The sequence below is a fragment of the Chlorella variabilis genome (assembly GCF_000147415.1).
Source record: "Chlorella variabilis unplaced genomic scaffold CHLNCscaffold_8, whole genome shotgun sequence".
In the NCBI taxonomy this organism is placed as follows: domain Eukaryota; kingdom Viridiplantae; phylum Chlorophyta; class Trebouxiophyceae; order Chlorellales; family Chlorellaceae; genus Chlorella; species Chlorella variabilis.
In genome coordinates this window covers 596395-609012 of record NW_005435080.1, presented here as the reverse complement: position 1 = coordinate 609012, position 12618 = coordinate 596395, and the positions used below count along the sequence as shown (strand labels likewise).

The 12618-nt window shown below is 67.3% G+C and overlaps 5 protein-coding genes across 5 annotated transcripts; 2 read left to right on the top strand and 3 right to left on the bottom strand.

Annotated features, from left to right (window-relative positions):
- Positions 1–587: 587 nt before the first annotated feature.
- CHLNCDRAFT_57607 (hypothetical protein) lies at positions 588–3695 on the bottom strand. Its single transcript, XM_005848194.1, has 7 exons — positions 3289–3695; positions 3104–3189; positions 2756–2881; positions 2370–2523; positions 1954–2135; positions 1455–1733; positions 588–1248 (listed from the first exon to the last, which is right to left on the bottom strand). The coding sequence occupies exons 1-7, from the start codon at positions 3495–3497 to the stop codon at positions 770–772; spliced, it is 1515 nt and encodes a 504-aa protein (XP_005848256.1). The 5' UTR covers positions 3498–3695; the 3' UTR covers positions 588–769.
- Positions 3696–4103: 408 nt separating this feature from the next.
- Positions 4104–5298, top strand: CHLNCDRAFT_144835 (hypothetical protein; the record flags this gene model as incomplete). Its single annotated transcript, XM_005848393.1, has 5 exons — positions 4104–4156; positions 4351–4617; positions 4733–4833; positions 4946–5052; positions 5194–5298. The coding sequence occupies 5 exons, from the start codon at positions 4104–4106 to the stop codon at positions 5296–5298; spliced, it is 633 nt and encodes a 210-aa protein (XP_005848455.1).
- Positions 5299–5536: 238 nt separating this feature from the next.
- Positions 5537–9334, bottom strand: CHLNCDRAFT_35097 (hypothetical protein). Its single transcript, XM_005848193.1, has 11 exons — positions 9285–9334; positions 8750–8876; positions 8464–8603; positions 8120–8232; positions 7741–7891; positions 7254–7451; positions 6931–7078; positions 6421–6587; positions 6208–6243; positions 5971–6023; positions 5537–5789 (listed from the first exon to the last, which is right to left on the bottom strand). The coding sequence occupies exons 1-11, from the start codon at positions 9297–9299 to the stop codon at positions 5777–5779; spliced, it is 1161 nt and encodes a 386-aa protein (XP_005848255.1). The 5' UTR covers positions 9300–9334; the 3' UTR covers positions 5537–5776.
- A 397-nt stretch (positions 9335–9731) lies between these two features.
- On the top strand, positions 9732–10790 carry CHLNCDRAFT_57605 (hypothetical protein; the record flags this gene model as incomplete). The annotated part of the gene is made up of 3 exons (XM_005848392.1): positions 9732–9819; positions 10004–10095; positions 10400–10790. 3 exons carry the CDS (start codon positions 9732–9734, stop codon positions 10556–10558), a joined length of 339 nt encoding a protein of 112 aa, XP_005848454.1. The 3' UTR covers positions 10559–10790.
- A 148-nt stretch (positions 10791–10938) lies between these two features.
- On the bottom strand, positions 10939–12572 carry CHLNCDRAFT_35091 (hypothetical protein). The gene is made up of 4 exons (XM_005848192.1): positions 12300–12572; positions 12080–12166; positions 11737–11910; positions 10939–11506 (listed from the first exon to the last, which is right to left on the bottom strand). Exons 1-4 carry the CDS (start codon positions 12519–12521, stop codon positions 11276–11278), a joined length of 714 nt encoding a protein of 237 aa, XP_005848254.1. The 5' UTR covers positions 12522–12572; the 3' UTR covers positions 10939–11275.
- Between the last annotated feature and the right edge of the window lie 46 nt (positions 12573–12618).

Below are 12618 nucleotides of genomic sequence, written 5' to 3'. Positions count from 1 at the left end.
CCGGGGCTGCCCTCATTGCATACATAGTGCGCCTTTCCCTGCTTTTCTAGTGACCTAGCGTTCCGCACTGCCGTTTGGCCAGCCCATGCTCCCGTACCGTTGCGTTTCTCCCCAATGCGCCATGCCACTTTGCCAGTCATACACACGTTTCGATGCGTGCCCTGTCAGCTGCTTGCGTTGCATGTCGCCTTGCTCCACCCCTGTTTTATTGCTTTCTCTGCTTTCGCCCGGTTCCCGTCCCGTTTCGGCGGGGAGTCTATGTTGCAAGCTAGTTCTTGCTTTACCAGACTTTAAGCCCACACAAGCACAAGCACAAGCACACGCGTACCGCATGCGCTGGGGTCGCCCATGCCACCGCAAGCAGCATGAGAGACACGAGAGCCATGTCGCCGCCTGCCTCTCGGCCCTGGGCAGGAGGGGAGGAAATGCAGCGACAGCAGCATCTTCGCCTGGGGGGAACAACCAGAAGGAATCCACCTGGCGGCCCGGCCACCACCTGGATGGCCACCTATGTTGCCGCCTGTGCCTGCATCGTGTTGTAGTACCCCCCAGGGTTTGCCCATTCATGATCACCTGTTCACTACACTGGTCTGTCTCTCTCAATGAAAACATAAACGGGCAGCGTCAGAGGAATAGGGGCAATAAAGTGAGGGGCGCCCGCGCCGGGGCGCACGAGCGCGCACCCCAAGCAGTGTGCAGAGGTGTGGCAGCATTGAACACAGGTTGTAGCAGACAATGCATCAGCATGCAGGGCAGAGGGAGCAGCAGGCTACGCGCTGTGCTGCTCATCTAGCGCCATGGGGCTGCTGTTGCGGGTGCGCATGCGCGTGGCGCGCCACAGCTGGCCCGGCGAGCCAGCGCTTGCCTCGCGCAGCAGCTGCTCGTCCTCCACCAGAAACGCCTGCCGCGTGCCCAGCATCAGCACCTGGTGCTCCCCGCTGCCGCCACCGGCGTGCCGTGGCGAGATGCCCAGCCCCGCGCCGCCGCCGCCGCCGCCGTGAAGCTCCAGCTCCGAGCCGCTGCCGCTGCCCGCGCGAGACAGCTCCAGCTCGCCGCCGCCGGCGGCTACGCCGTTGGCGTGCCCGCCCGCGCCAGCTCCCAGCTTGCCGGGCTCTGCCGCCGCCAGCTCCTCCTTCAACTTCTTGAATTTGAGGTAGTTGAAGAGCACCACACCCGCTATCAGCACCAGCAGTCCCATTGCATTAATCCACGTGAACTGCTCCCCCAGGAACATCACCGCCGCAGCCACTGCACACGCAGCGCAGGCGGGCAGGTAGGCGAGGGTGGGATGCGGCGGGGTCGGGGCAGGCGCTGAGGGCACAGGCTGGCAGGGTTGGGGAGCGCAGCGGGAGACCGCAGCTGGGGAGGCAACACGCCGGGTGCATGCTGGACAGAGGGCTCCCAGCCCCCAGCCTGCCGCTGCAGCCCCCTGTTTCTTGTCGCTGCCGCCCCACCTGTGACTATCTCCTTGAAGGTGCCAGCCACCATGAAGGTCAGGGCCGAGGTGTTGGCTATGAGCGCAAACTCGGCCACCACCATGGCAAAGGCGATGATGGCGCCGCCGAAGATGATCAGGCAGGACAGAAGGCCCATGCCGACCGTGGCAAAGTAGGGGGAGGCGGGCAGGCGCTCCCACAGCTTCTCGTGGCCCAGGCTGAGCAGCAGCAGGGTGAGGCTCATGACGGGGGTCAGCTGGTACAGGACCTCCACGGGGCCGCCGTGCTTCTTGGCGCCTGCGGGCGGCGGCCCAGGGGCGTGGACATGCGCACTCAAGGCGCCAGCCAAGGCAATGGCGTCCCCCCATGATGGAGGAGCGCAGCGAGGCCGATCCTGGCGGGCGGCAGACTCTGCGCGGATGCACAGGCGCGGCGCCATCCTCTGCACGCAATAAGCAAGCAATGCGCCGCACGGGCCGCAAGGCACACAGGGTGGGCCGGGACCGGGCACACCCACCGTGCGCTGCGCCGCCCGACTCGGGCGTGCCCTGCAGCAGGACTTGCGTGATGGTCCAGCGCAGGCCCGCCAGCATGGCCGCCGACATGACCAGCAGGAAGCCGACCAGGTGGAACTTGGTCTCCCCATACACCAGCAGCAGCAGGCCAGCGGTGATCACAGACACCACCGCCGCCAGGCTCCTGCACGCGCGGGCAGGTGAGCTGGTGAGCTGGCGAGAGCTTGTGCAATTATCTTGCGCAGTCTTTCTTCCTGCCGCGCCGCTGCTCCACATCGCACACCATCGCCGCCGCCGCACGAGCCATCGAAGCCGCAGCGGTGCAAGATGCAGCAGCAGCAGGGCAGCGGCAGCAGCAGCTGCGGCGGCGGCAGCACGGCACCGCACGGCGGCAGCACGGCACGGCGGCAGGGCCCACCAGCTGGGCTTCTCGATGCCCCAGGCGATGGCAAAGACGAGGAGGAAGAGCGGGGTGGTGGACTTGCACATGACGTAGAAGGATAGGGTGATGTAGACCAGGGAGTAGTTGGAGAAGCCGATGTCGAGCCCCGTGGCGACGCCGTTGGGCACCACTGCGCAGGGGTGGCACACCGGGAGGGCGCGTGGTGGTTGGGCACAGGGGTGGGATGCAGGGGCGCGTGTGGGAGACGGCGAGGATCGCCAGGGCGGTTTTGGTGTTAAGGTTGGTGGAGGCTGAGGGGCACAGCTGGCACAGCTGGCACGAGGGGTGCGGTTCTGCTCCTCCCGAAGCAGCTGCTCGGCATAGTCTGCTGAGCTGCCGCAGAACGCCAGGTAGAGCCCCACCTTTGCGTGCATAGTCGCGCCACGACTGGCTGCCGTCCGACTTGCGACGCACCCAGCCCGACATCAGCAGGGCGTGGGCGATGACAAACTGGCAGAAGAACTGGACGCTGGACATTAAGAAGGGGGCTGCAGGCATGGGAAGCAGCGAGGCAAGCAGGGGCAGGGCTTCAAGGGGGCAGGTGTGAGGCACGTCAGCGCGAGATGCATCCATCTGAAACGATCGCTCCTCTGCGTGCCCCAGACGGCCAGCCAGCCAGCCACACAAGCAGCAAGCAACCTCCCTCCTGCAGAGTGGCTGGCGGTTGGCAGGCAGGCGTGGCACTGGCAGCCTACCCCAGATCGCCCCACCTGGGAACGCCCCCAACCCCATCAGCCCGTGCTCCTTGCCCACCACTATCTTGTTGAACAGGCTCAACAGCGTGCTAAAGAAATACCTGCAGGCAGACGCCAGGCACGCAGCAGCATGCTCAAGTGGTTGCCGCAAGCGCCTGCGGTTACCACGACGGCTGGTGCGGCTGGCAGCGGGCCCTCACCAGGTCAGAATGAGTGCCAGGTTCACAGCTGCCGCCCTGACCAGCGGGTCTGCTGCAAATTTGCGCAGCCGGGCCCTGAGCGTGACTGGCTCGAGGCCGTCGTGGCCGCCGCCGCCGCTGCTACGGCCGACCACGCCGTCGAGGATGGGCTGCGCCTCCAGCGCGTCGCCCCCACCGTGCGAGTTGCTCTCCATCCCGGCACCTCCCATGGCCCTGCCGGTTTGCTTTAGGCTGCTGCCTCTACCTGCTCCTCCCGCAGCTGGCTGCTCTGTAGGTTGGCTGGATGATAGCGGCCCTGCTCGCTGCTGACGAGCAACAGGGAGCACACATTCACGCTGGGAGGGACAGGCAGCACAGCGACACACACGCTGCGAGAGACTCAAATTAGGACGTGGGGCAGGGCACAGGGACAGCAAGCAACCGATGTGATCAATGCAGGCCACCCAAATGGCGTGGAATGGCCCGCGTGGAAGAAGGGAGGGTTCCTCACACATGCAACCACCTGGCGGGCGGTTGAGCCGCCTCAATCGCCCTGTGTGGCGCCAGAGGAGGTGTACCACCACCAGCGTCAGCATGATGGCTGAGACATAATCCAGCTTGGTTGCGGCATGCACTGGCCGATGCTGGTACCCACAAATTGGTGCCGACTGTGAGCCTCCGGCCGCTGCGACTAAGCACGTCCTGTCAACGTCTCAGCTTCATGCCTGCAGAGAGCTCCTTGAACCCAGAGATCGTGACTCGAACCAATAGGCAGCACTTCTGCCTGTCGAGCTGCCTGAACCTCCAAAAGACGACCTCTCGCTGTCGGCGCCCGCATGGCTCCCGCTGGCGGCGGGGACAGCCCCTGCGCCTCAGCCCGGGCTCCCAGGTTACTTTCGACCAGGTTTCGTCTTCCCAGCGGTTCAGTCGCTCGGCGTTTGAGCCTCTCGGACCGCAATCAGCAAGCAAGCAATGTCAAAGTGCGGAGCCCTATTCTCGCACCTTTCTGCTGCTGAAAGTGGTCAATACATCGCTGAGCAGCTGACCATGCCTCCTCTGAGAGTCATGTCCCACCCTGTGCAGAAAAGCCTACCTGGACGCCCTGGCGGGGCTTTCAGACGACAGCGAGGAGGGCAGCAGCAGCAGTGGCAGTGATGCAGAGCAGGAAGGCGGCCCCGGCAGCAAGGAGGGCGGCAAGGGGCGCGCCGCCGCCGACGCCGCAGGCCCCGCCGCCAAGCGCCAGAGGCAGCAGATCGATTTGGAGACGCTGAAGCAGCATGGGTACCAGGGAGGGCCCAGCGTGCTGTTTGTGCCAAACAAGCACGACGATGGAGAGCAGAATTGGGCTTGGTGCGCTGCTCAGCTCAAACCACTGCTGCTGCTCGTTAACTTGCGTCATGATGGCCTGCTTTCGGCAGCCCAGGCCTTTTGGCAACCCCGCTTTGCCTGCCTGCTCTGTCTGCAGGGGTTCAGGCACAACGCACAGGGGCGGGGAGGAGCAGGAGGAGACCTTTGAGGAGCGGGAGGCCAACCGCGAGGCAGTGACGCTGCGGGCAGAGGAGTCTGGTGAGCGAATGGCCACAGGCTGAAGCATGCCGGCATTTCGATGCGCCGCTGGCTGCCGACCGCCGCCACGCTCCCCTCGCTGCCCCTCCCGCCCTGGCCTGCCCGTGTGCAGCGATGTATGCGCGGCGTGCGGTGGAGCAGGCGGAACTGCTGCGGCAGCAGAAGCGGGAGGAGCAGCAGCGGCTGAAGGGGGACAAGAAGTTTAGCTGGAATCAAAAGGTAAACGTGACTTGTGTTTTGGGGTGCATCAGTGTGGCAGCCTGCAGCACATCTGCTGCCGCTGCCTCCCATTCAGCGTGGTTGGCTGCATGCGGCAAGCGCTCATCCATCGCCTCCACTTGGCCTGCCCGTTCGCTGCAGGAGAAGAAGAAGCGGGACGAGGGCAAGGCCAGCCGGGGCAAGAGCTATGTGGAGGAGGAGAAGCGGAGGGCGAGAGAGTTTGGCATCGTGTCTGGCTTTGACTGAGTCACGGCCAGCCAAGCTGAGCAGGATCCGCTGTGCATGCTGGGAAGGCCCAGGGCTGCTCGGCAGTTCCAAGACACACTGTAATCCATGAGAGCTCTGTTTTGTCAGTGCCGCTGGCTGTGGCTCTCCGCGTGTTAGCTGCGGCTGTCGTTTGGGCGCCGGCAGGGCGTCCACTCCATCCCTACCCCCAGGCACCTTTTATTTAATGTCTAACCTTGCTCTAGATACTGCTGTCAACTAATAGGCTGGGGTGTGCTTACAGTCAGCAGGGCTTCACACAGAGAGCATGCGGGCCCCGCGGCTGTAGCCGCCACTGCCGCCGTCGCGCGCCGCAGCGGCGCCACAGCACATGCGCTGGCGGCAGCAGGCACGGCCACGCGCCAGTCTCCTGCGCCGCTGCCGCGCCTCAACAGCCGGAAGGAGGGCCTGGCGGGTCGCGCTCGCACATCCCGCCGGGCCCGAGCCCTCAGGCTCCCGCTCAGGCCTTGAGGCTGCAGCAGCACAGGGAAGAGCCACGGATGCATCGCTCAGCACATGCTGGTACAGCAGGGCGCAGCAGCTCGCTGCAGATGCAACCGCGTCGCTCCTGCTGTTCACGGCTGTTGCGCATTGGCTCATGCCGCTCATGCAGCTGCTCATGCTGCTGTTTGCTGGCTCACGGCGCTGCCTCACCGGCCCAGCGTCTTGGCCTTCTCCTCGGAGGTCTGGAAGCGGCCGTTGCCGAACTGCAGGGAGGGAGGGAGGAAGGGAAGGCAGAGGTCAGCACACGGGCCATGCCCAGCATCTCCCCAAGTGCTTGCCCGACGTGCTCCCTGGCAAGACACGGGCATGCGGGCATGGAGAAGGCGGCCGGCAGAGCAGCACGGCAAGGGCGGTACGACATGGCGGTACGACATGGCAGTACCGCACCTTGGAGGCGGTGTCGATGAACTTGAGCTTGACCTCCTGCAGGGCGGCGGGACGGAGCGGGCAGGCAGGCAGGCTCAGCAGGCGCAGCGATGGCTGGCAGGCAGGCAGCAGGCTGTGCCCAGCCCGCTCCACAGGCAGGCAGGCAGGTAGGCAGCGCACGGGCCGGGGCGCAGGCGGCCGGCAGCAGACCAGCCAGGTCCCGCCAGCACGCACCTCCAGCGCGGAGCGCGAGGTCTGCTTGAACAGCGACTTGCGCAGGGTGATGACGCGGCGCTTGACGCCGGGGCAGGCCCCCTTGATCATCACATAGTCCTCCTTCACCACGCCGTAGTGCGGGAAGCCGCCCATGGGCGTGATGTCCTTGACCGTCACGTCGTGCTCTGCATGGTTGGCGGGGCGCGGTTGGGAGGGGGTCGGTGTTGGTGGAGGGGCAGGGGTGTTGGGGTGTGGGGCGGAGGGCAGGTGTGTGAGGTTGTGGTGCAGGCAGGACAGGCGCGATGCAGGGGGTGCCGCGGCTGCTGTCAGTGTACGAATACGATTGATCGATCACGTGGCATCAGCAGGGGAATCAAGCTTTTCATCACCCAGCAGCCGGGGAGGCGAGGCGCGGCAGCGGCGGAGCAGTGGCAGGCCGGGGCGGATGCGCAGCAAGCCGGCCGCCACGGCCAGACCAACCAACCAAAACGGCGCAACAAGCTGGCGCCAATGGCTGTAAGCCCTCACCGGTGGTGGCCGCGTGCGACTCCTCGCCCTTCACGCCGATGCGGTACACCTTCTTGTTCATCTCCGTGCGGTGGTTGAAGCCCATGGCACCGGAGCGGGCCACGGTCCAGCCCACGCGGGCCGGGTGCCAGGCGCCGATGCAGGCCACCTGGTGGCGGGGAGCGGGGGCGGGGGGCAGGCAGGCGGGGATGACGGACGCGCGGGCGCGGGCAGCAGGCAGGCTGGCGCAGAACCCAGGCTGCAGGCAGGCACAGACGCAGGCTGCAGGCAGGCACGCGCCAGCCCGCCAGCCAGGCCCAGCCAGGCCCGCCGCCCCGCCGCACCTTGCGCAGGCCGCGATGCGTCTTGCGGGGCAGGCGCGACACGCCCCAGCGGGTGACCACGCCCTCGGTGCCGTGGCCCTTGGTGATGGCGATGGCATCCACCATCTCGCTCTGGTTGAACACGGTGTTGACAGACACCGCCTTCTCCAGCAGGCCGTAGGCAAAGTCCACCTTGGCCGCCACGCTGCCGCCGTTGACCTGCGGGAGGGCAGGGAGGGAGGGGCGGGGCGGGGTGGGGCGGCGGCGGTCGCTGCGCTGTGGTGCTGACGAGGCGTGACTAGGCGTGATGGTGTGACTAGGCGGGAGCGGAGGAGGGGGCGTCGAGGGAGGGGCGGCGCGGCGCGCGGCTGCGCCAGCCCGCTGCGCCGCCCCGTGCGGAGCCCCGCTCAAGCCGCCGCACACGCGCGCGGGCCCGCCTGCTCCCACGCGCAGTCCCTCACCCGCTACCCGTGCTTTCTTCCCTGGCCCGGGCCCTGACCCTGCCCACCTGGATCTCCATGAGGTGCGCCTTCTTCTGGCCCACCGGCACCTTGCGGATCTGGGTGTGCGCCAGCACGCGGATCACGCAGCAGTGCTTCTTGAGCTCCGCCACCTCCGCCTCCACCTCCTTCTTGCCGTCGGCGTACTTCTTCACGTACCTGCGGGCGGTACGGGCGGTGCGGGGCGGTACGGGAGGCGCCAGTCAGAACAGGCAGGCTCTACGCGTGGCGGCCACGGCAGGACGCGGGGCGAGCGGCGCGTGGCGAGCCGTGACCTCGGCCCTCGCTGCAACCCACCGAGCGCAGCCCTCCCGAGCGCAGCCCACGCGCCAGGCCCCAGGGCCGGCCCTCCCGGCCCCAGCGCATGAGATTCCCCCTGCATCTCACTTGGTGAAGGCCTTCTTCTTGGACTTGTACCAGCTCTTGTAGAAGCGGCGCTTGACCTCCTCGCTGAGGTGCTCCGCCCACACGGTGTTGAGGCTGCGCATGCCGCGCGTGGTCTGCGCGAGGAGGCGGGCAACACGGGGGCAGGGCGAGGAGCAGCAGCGTGAGCGGCCGGCCGGTGCTGTAGCGCCGTGTGGGCATGGCGGCGCGAGGGTGCGGCTGTGCTGCCAGCTGCCAGGCTGACTCGGGCCTGCGGTTTGCCGTCCCCAAACAAGCGCGCCAGGCGGCCCTCTGCCCGCCAGGCAGCCTCCATGGCGCCCTGCACCAGAACCCCCAGCGCCTCCCACCTTGACGTAGCCCACGATGCCCACCACCACCATGGGCGGCGTCTCGATGATGGTCACCGCCTCGGCCGCCTCCTTCTTGTGCAGCTTGGAGCCAGGCTTCTCCACGTCGCGCACGATGTGGGTCATGCCCGCCTTGTAGCCTGCAGGGGGCGGGGGGCCGCGCAGCGGTGGTGGTGGTGAGAGGAGACGGCGCAAGCGGGGGCGCGAGCGGGCACCAGCCGGGCCCCAGCCGATGCAGCCCCCTGCGCTGCGGCGCCGCCGTGCCGCAGCCTGCGCGTGTGCTCACCCATGAAGGCCGTCAGGTGCGGCGGCTTGGTCTGGTCATCCTTGGGGAAGGACTTCACCTTGCCCTTGCCGCGCTTGCAGCGCTTCTTGGGGAGGAACCCCAGACTGCCGTGGCGCGGGGCCTCGAACTGCGCCAACAAAGGTCATGCGGCATGTCTGTGAGCCCCCAGCGAAGGAAATCAGTCGTGGCAGGACACAGAATCAGTGTGAGACAGCAGGCCAGCCTGCCGCGCAACAGGAGGCAGCGGCGGGAGAAGCGGCGGCGATGGGCGATGGCGGCGCCGGGGCAGGCCCCCTGCGGCGCCCCCGCCTCCTGTACGCTGCCTGCTGCCTGCTGCTGCATGCCACGGGCCGAGACTGGGCTGCTGGGCGATGGAGGCACTGGGTGAGGTGCGGCATCATGCACGCCGCCGCCCTCCCTGGCGGTGCTCCCGGTCATGATATTGATGCTGCTGGTGCCCCATGCTTCTGGGCCAGCGTGACGCCCGACATGCTGCTGCAGGCGGCAGGAGGAGCGGCATGCCGCAGTGACTTGCCTTCCTGTGACTCATCGGGCCTGCAATCCACACGAGGGGCTCCACCGGGCAGTGGAAAAGGACAGAGGCGGGCGCAGGCAGCACCTTGAGCGCCCATGCAGCCTGCTGTGTGCTGCGTCCCAGCCGTGCAAGACCCTTGCGGGCGCTTCCCACGCTCCCCGCGCCACTCCAGCGTTGTGCAACCCAGCCCCGCCCGGCAAACGCGTCCAGCAGGCCGTCCTTAGAGCCCCAGTGCTTGCCCTCGTCGTGGCCCAAAACCCCTGCCACCCGCCGCTCGGGGTGCCAGACGCGGTGCGACCGACCTCTACCTCTTGCGATCGTGCCACCCCCAGCCCTCGGTCTCGGGTGGCGGAGACCAAAGCCCGCACCAGCGCGATCGAGGCGCCGGTGGGGACTCGCCAGCACCAGCATCCAGAACAGTAGGGGCACGAGCGGCGAGCGGGCGCCATGGAGGTGTCAGCGGGGCAGGACGGCATCCAGCGGCTGCTGGCGGCGGAGCAGGAAGCGCAGGCGATAGTGGCCAAGGCCAGGAAAGGTGAGGGTGGCAGCTGTATGTGTATGTCTGGTGCTGCGGCATGAATGGCAGCCAGTGTGGGCGCAGCAAAAACAGGCAAGATGCGCAGCACAGTGCTGGCGCTGTTGCTGGCAGCCCGCCCTTGCACGGTGCCGACCCCCTGCCCCCTGCCTTGCCCTACCTTTGCGCCTGCGCCGGCCTGCAGCCAAGACTGAGCGCCTGAAGCAAGCCAAGACCGAGGCGGAGCGCGAGATAGCGGCGTTCAAGGCTGAGCGGGAGGCTGAGTTCAAGCGCAAGGTGGGGCGCAGCTGCTGGCTGCCGCGCGACCTGGGTCCCGCTCGCTGTTGGCGCCCACGTGCATGCAGGCTCTTCCTGGCGGGCTGCACAAGAGCTGGCCGCTGGGCCGCTCCGGTGCTGGACCAGCCTGTGGTTCCCCTGGCTGCTTCTGTCGCCGCCGCGCAGCTCTCAGCACATCCTGCGGGCCACGTCCTCAATTCCCCCTGCAAACCCTAGGCCCCCGCCGCATCCCCCCTGCCATGCCTTCACATCCTCACCCCACCCCCCGCGGTCCCTGCCTCCCGGAATCCCTCCCCCTGCGCAGGTGGCCGAGGACAGCAGCAGCTCCCAGGGCAACGTGGCTAAGCTCACCGAGGAGTCGTCCAAGGCGGTCACGTCGATCCAGAGCAGCATCGCCAGCAAGAAGAAGGAGGTGCTCGACCTGCTGATGCACCATGTCACCACCGTCAAGCTGGTCAAGTGATGGGAGGGCCCAAAGTAATGTCCAGCTGGACAAGTTATGAAAGGGCTTTACGCGACGGCTGGCCCACCAGCCTGAACCCACCGCCCACCTGACCTACCCACGGGGATAGCTGCCGCTGCTGAGCCGCGTGCCATCCTGTGCTGTGTTGCCTGCCCACTCCCCCTGCACTGTATTCTTCTGTCTGCTGTATCCTCTTTTGGGAACCACCAATGATGTCAACAGCCCTGTGTTGACGTAATGTGAGGTCCTAGGCAAATGCAGGACGGCTTCCCAAACTTCCCAAACAGGCTAGGAGCCTGGCAGGTGGTTGCCTCGCGCGGTTTGTGCCCAGCAGCCCACTTCCATCTGCCGTGCCTGCCTCCCTGCCAGCGCGCTCAGCTCAGGGGCTGCGTTCATTACACTATGTGCGCAACAGGTGTTGGTGGCAGCTGAGGTAGTGAATAGAATGGCGAGCGGTCGGCCGCAGCTGCCCCAACACGAGCGTCAGCCCTGGCTTGCCCCGTAATGCGCAGGGGACCGGAAAAGGCGACGGGGCGAAGCGCAGGCCGTGGGGGCAAAGGTGGAGGGGAGGGGGTGCTATACACGGGGTGCTACGGCAGGCTGTGCGTTGCCGCATCTCAGGGAGCTGTCGGGTGCCAGCACGCTTGGCGGCGAGGCTTGCGGGGGCCGTGTGTGGTCGCCTCCACCCAAGCCGCGGGCGCGTGCCATGGGCCGGGCTCAGGCCTGGAGGCCCATGAGGTCGGCCACAGGGATGCCGCGCAGGTCAGACACCTGCTGGAAAGTGCGCATCGACTTGATGCCCTCCAGCGTCGCCCGCGCATTGTTCAGCGGGTTGGCGGTGCCCAGCTGCTTGCCAAAGCCGTTCTTCACGCCCGCCAGCTCCAGCACCACGCGGACCGCGCCGCCCGCAATCACGCCCGTGCCCTCTGCCGCCGGCCGCAGCATGACCTGCGCGCGAGCGAGGTGGCGGGGCAGGCAGTGAGGCAACGCCTGGGGCTGGGCAGGGCAGCGCATGTAGGCATGTCTTTCACCCCGCGGGCTGCATGCATGTCGGTGCGGCTGCCGGGCACCACGCACGCGCGTGAGCGCGGCAGCTGCGCCTTGGGCACCGCGCCCAGGCCATACGCCCGCATGCCCGCGGGGCGCTGCCAGGCCAGGCTGGTCGACCCGACCCGCACCTTGGCCGCGCCGAAAATGCCGTCGACCTTGTGCGGGAAGGAGTTGTTCTTGTTGAGCGGCACCGACACCAGGTTGCGCTTGGCGTCCACCACCGCCTTGCGCACCGCCTGGACCACCTCCCCCGCAGAGTCGCAGCCCACGCCCACGGTGCCATTCTCGTCGCCCACCACCACCTGCGCCGCACACGGCACGGCGCGCGGGGAGTGGAGGAGGTCAGGGCAGGGCTCACGGCACACTGCACCGACTGGTGGCACTGTCGCACAAGAACCAGCCGGCAGGTGGCTCGTGCCGATTGGCGAGCAGGGGCATGCATGGCGCACAAGCCGAGCCGCGGGCGCTCACCACGGCACGGAAGCTCAGCTGCTTGCCGCCCTTGACCACCTTGGTCACGCGGCGGATCTGCACCACGCGCTCCTGGAAGTTGTCCTCCTGCAGGATGATGGCAGCAGCAGCAGGCTGTGGCTGATCCGTTTCGCTGCGACCAACAGCAGTGCCGCCCACCCCCGTGCCCTTGGGCCGCCCACCACCCAAGCCTCGCCACAGCCGCTGCGCCGCCACCTACCTTCTCATACTGCTCCTCTTCGTCCGCTGCAAAGGTGGCGCGGGCCAGCACGGCGGCCCGCTGGGCGCGAGCCGGGCTGCGCTGCTGCTGGAGGGCCTGGCCGCGCACCGCCGTGGTAAAGCACCGCAGGTTGCAGCGGATGGCGCTGCTGGGGGTGCTGCGGGAGCTGCTGCTCACTGCTGGGGCCGCAAGCACTGCTGCATGGGCCACCATCGCCGCCATGCCTGCTTGTCGCCACACACAATTGAAGGGCGATGTCAGGGGCGGTCGCTGGCAACGCACATTGTACCACAGGGGCCCCACATTAGCCGCGATGGGG